The sequence below is a fragment of the Charadrius vociferus genome, unplaced genomic scaffold (genome assembly GCF_000708025.1).
Source record: "Charadrius vociferus isolate BGI_N301 unplaced genomic scaffold, ASM70802v2 scaffold613, whole genome shotgun sequence".
Classification (NCBI taxonomy): domain Eukaryota; kingdom Metazoa; phylum Chordata; class Aves; order Charadriiformes; family Charadriidae; genus Charadrius; species Charadrius vociferus.
This window is the reverse complement of record NW_009647757.1, coordinates 515,491-519,433: the sequence shown is the minus strand read 5'-3', so window position 1 is coordinate 519,433 and position 3,943 is coordinate 515,491. Positions and strand designations below refer to the sequence as shown.

Sequence of the window (3,943 nt, the reverse complement as noted above, 5' to 3'; positions counted from 1 at the left end):
CCGTCCTCTTGCTATTTTTCCCCCCCCTGGATTTTAGGCGTGGAGTCAGCAATGTGGTCGGCTTTCCAGGACGATAGGATTTTCATTACCTTAGTGCCTGGAGCTCTGACGCCGCATCTCTTTGTGCCGGTTCTTTCGGCCATGGTCAAAGTACCCCCAGCCCGTGGCAAACGACTCCCCCCTGCCTGCTCCTGCCAGATGTGCCACAGCTGCAGCAGATCCAGCCAGGCCCAGCGCGGGATTGATGCCCACCTACCCCCTGAGCGCAAGAAGGGTGTCACCTCGGGCCCAAGTGACAGCCAACTCAGTCTTCATCCTTGGGGATTTTATTCCCTTAGCCCCACAGCCCTCACTGCAGCCAGCGCTGGGGCAGGGAGGGTTCTCCTGGCCACCAGACAGCCTACAAGCACGGTCCCCAGGTCCTGCTCTCCCCATGGGTCCTCCTGCCCTTGTTGGGGACGGCTGATTTTGGACAAGAAGCCGCCTCTTTCCCGGTACCCGGCTCCCACCAGCGACCTCGGAGCAGGCTACAGATTGGAGCGGCAGAACGGTGCTTCTGGAACAACCGAGTCTCCGATGCCTTCGAGGAGATCGTCCCATTGATCGAACTCCTTTTCCAGGTCTGCATGGGGCAGAGATGGTGACGGGGTTACTACAGCGATTATCAGCCCGGCTCCAGGCGTAAAAGAGGAGCTTTGTGCAACGGGACGGGGAGCACCAAACCCAAGCCCAGGGAGGCAGCGGCCGCCCCGCAGCCCCCTGCAAGCGGAGGAGCTCTCGTGCCCTCCCGAACCCCCGGCCAGCGTGCCCTCCACCCCGCGCCGTACTGAGATGCCTTTGCAGGAAGGCCAGAGCTGCCCGGCTGGTGATATCCAGACACTTGTAAGGGTCGAGGGTCCCCCTTGCACCGAAGATGCGGCTGAGGAGCTTCCCGGTGAGAAAGGTGAAGTCGGTCTGGCTCTGGTGGACGGATCCCCTGAGACAGGGAAGGGATCTGCTTAGGTGGGAGCTGGGGAGAGGTCCTCCTGCTGGGACACAGCCTGTAGGTGCTCCCCTGAGGGTACCGGCGGGTGGGTGCCACCAGCCCTTGACTCACAGGATGGTTATAATCTTTGTCTGGCTGTTTCTGGAGCTCAGCCTCTTCATTTTGGCAATGCTTGCTGGCGTCTGGAACTTCTCGGTGTTGATGAAGAGCACGGGCTTGGGCACCTCCGGGTACAGCGCGTTCTCCAGGGGGAACATCCAGGCGTCGAGAGCCACCGCGCACCTGGGGCAGGACAGATACCCGGTGCTGCTGCCCAGGCCACAGCTTCCCTTCCCACCGGGATGAGCCATGTGTCCCCGGAGCTTCCCACGGCTCCTCGTCGTTGCTGCGGCTTACCTGAAGCCTGGCTCTTTCACCAAGGCCAGCACTGCTGTCACCCGACAGCCTACAAGCACGGTCCCCAGGTCCTGCTCTCCCCATGGGTCCTCCTGCCCTTGTTGGGGACGGCTGATTTTGGACAAGAAGCCGCCTCTTTCCCGGTACCCGGCTCCCACCAGCGACCTTGGAGCAGGCTACAGATTGGAGCGGCAGAACGGTGCTTCTGGAACAACCGAGTCTCCGATGCCTTCGAGGAGATCGTCCCATTGATCGAACTCCTTTTCCAGGTCTGCATGGGGCAGAGATGGTGACGGGGTTACTACAGCGATTATCAGCCCGGCTCCAGGCGTAAAAGAGGAGCTTTGTGCAACGGGACGGGGAGCACCAAACCCAAGCCCAGGGAGGCAGCGGCCGCCCCGCAGCCCCCTGCAAGCGGAGGAGCTCTCGTGCCCTCCCGAACCCCCGGCCAGCGTGCCCTCCACCCCGCGCCGTACTGAGATGCCTTTGCAGGAAGGCCAGAGCTGCCCGGCTGGTGATATCCAGACACTTGTAAGGGTCGAGGGTCCCCCTTGCACCGAAGATGCGGCTGAGGAGCTTCCCGGTGAGAAAGGTGAAGTCGGTCTGGCTCTGGTGGACGGATCCCCTGAGACAGGGAAGGGATCTGCTTAGTGGGGAGCTGGGGAGAGGTCCTCCTGCTGGGACACAGCCTGTAGGTGCTCCCCTGAGGGTACCGGCGGGTGGGTGCCACCAGCCCTTGACTCACAGGATGGTTATAATCTTTGTCTGGCTGTTTCTGGAGCTCAGCCTCTTCATTTTGGCAATGCTTGCTGGCGTCTGGAACTTCTCGGTGTTGATGAAGAGCACGGGCTTGGGCACCTCCGGGTACAGCGCGTTCTCCAGGGGGAACATCCAGGCGTCGAGAGCCACCGCGCACCTGGGGCAGGACAGATACCCGGTGCTGCTGCCCAGGCCACAGCTTCCCTTCCCACCGGGATGAGCCATGTGTCCCCGGAGCTTCCCACGGCTCCTCGTCGTTGCTGCGGCTTACCTGAAGCCTGGCTCTTTCACCAAGGCCAGCACTGCTGTCACCCCGCCGAAAGAATGGCCCATGACGGCGACTTTGGTCAGATCAATGCTGCCCTGCAAAAAGGAGAAGGCTGAGGAGCCTGTGCCCAAACCTCACTGCAGAAAGTCCCACATTAGGGAAGGGAAAGCCAAGGGAAGATCAGCAAAGCCCTCTGCAAGGGACACCGTGTCCCATTTTCACCATCAGTGCAATGGGACCCGGCTTCCCTGGCACGCACGGGGAAAGGAGAAGAGAGAAAAAGGAGAAGAGAGGCACCAAGAAGCTGAGACGTGGAACGCTGTAGCCCTGCAGACCCTGCTTGTCCCAGGAGGAAAAGTCTCATGCAACAAGGACTGATCCTGCCAGCAAAGGGCACCCGGATCCCCCCATCAGCCAAACGATGCCCCCGGCTGGTCCTTCAGCACAGACCGACCCAGATACCTTCAGCACGGAGAGATCAAAGTCCTGATGAAGGATGTTTGGGACAGATTTACCACTGTTGATGTTCTCGAAGAGCTGGAGAGCTCGCACGCATTCCTCTGCTCTCTGATGAACCTGGGAGGGAGAATTGCCCCTTCCCCAGTTAACCCAGCTCCTCCACCCCACAAGTCTGGGGCCAGATCCTCCCCCCAGCATCCACCCACCGCAGCGCTCAGACCCGACGGGGATTTCCTTCAATTACGGCAAACGTAAAAGCAAGTGAGAGGCTGCACCGCAGTGTCTCCCGCGGGGCCGCAGTGAATTTATTGGAATGGTTTCTTGTTTGGTGTGGTTTTAATTCAGTTAATCTGATAGCGCAGACGGCTGGAGATGAGCAAAAGATCTCTGCTCCGGGGAGGAAGGAGCGGGGCGTGCAGGGGAGGCAGAGCCCCGTTTCCTCGCCGGCTGCCCCCCGGCCAAACCTGCCGAAGCCATCCACCGGTGCGAGCACCCGCGGGGAGCCCAGACCCCCCGTGTCCCCCCCCAGCTGCCAGGAGCAAACCTGGACGTCCCCCCAAAACCTAGCTCGGGGGCTCCATCCAGGAGCGGCTCAAAAGCTCAAACTGCCCATTCGGGGGGAGGAAGCCCCAACCTGGAGCCACTTTGGGACTACGTCATCTGCTCCCCTAAGGACGCAAACGCTGTTGACTGTTTAAAGACCTTCCCCCGAAGTGACAAAAAACTCAGATGAAAACCCCTCTCCGCTCCTCCCCGCTCCCTCTAACACAGAAGATGCCATTACTGAGGCTGACCTGGCAACCATTTCCTTTTATTTATAATATATTTCTCATTCACCCTCAACATTTACGCTCATGGGTTCATCTTCATAGGAAAACCGTTTCCCTTTTTTGGGCAACGTGCCGTGTGACAGAGCATACACAAAAATAAGAGGCCAGGAGGTGATTTAAGACTGCCAAAAGCACCTCCGACCACTATATTTCCTAGAGAGCTTTTCTACGACAAATCTCGACTCTCTGTTGTCCTTTTAAACGAGGCAGAAACGAGCGGGGGGGGGGAGAGAACTGGGCTCAGCA

The 3,943-nt window shown here is 59.5% G+C and overlaps 2 protein-coding genes across 2 annotated transcripts in view; both read right to left on the bottom strand.

Moving 5' to 3' along the window:
- Nucleotides 1–527: 527 nt before the first annotated feature.
- LOC104283974 (platelet-activating factor acetylhydrolase 2, cytoplasmic-like) lies at nt 528–1,428 on the bottom strand (the record flags this gene model as incomplete). The annotated part of the gene is made up of 4 exons (XM_009882232.1): nt 528–622; nt 828–976; nt 1,097–1,267; nt 1,382–1,428. Coding segments are annotated over 4 exons (462 nt in total), but the record flags the coding sequence as incomplete, so codon positions are not given.
- Nucleotides 1,429–1,557: 129 nt separating this feature from the next.
- Nucleotides 1,558–3,943, bottom strand: part of LOC104283973 (platelet-activating factor acetylhydrolase 2, cytoplasmic-like) — an 8,655-nt gene continuing 6,269 nt past the window's right edge. The window contains exons 5-9 of the mRNA XM_009882231.1: nt 2,871–2,984; nt 2,412–2,503; nt 2,127–2,297; nt 1,858–2,006; nt 1,558–1,652 (exon numbers count right to left, since the gene is read on the bottom strand). Of these exons, the coding sequence (XP_009880533.1) occupies nt 1,558–1,652; nt 1,858–2,006; nt 2,127–2,297; nt 2,412–2,503; nt 2,871–2,984 (621 nt within the window). The remainder of the gene's footprint in view (nt 1,653–1,857; nt 2,007–2,126; nt 2,298–2,411; nt 2,504–2,870; nt 2,985–3,943) is intronic.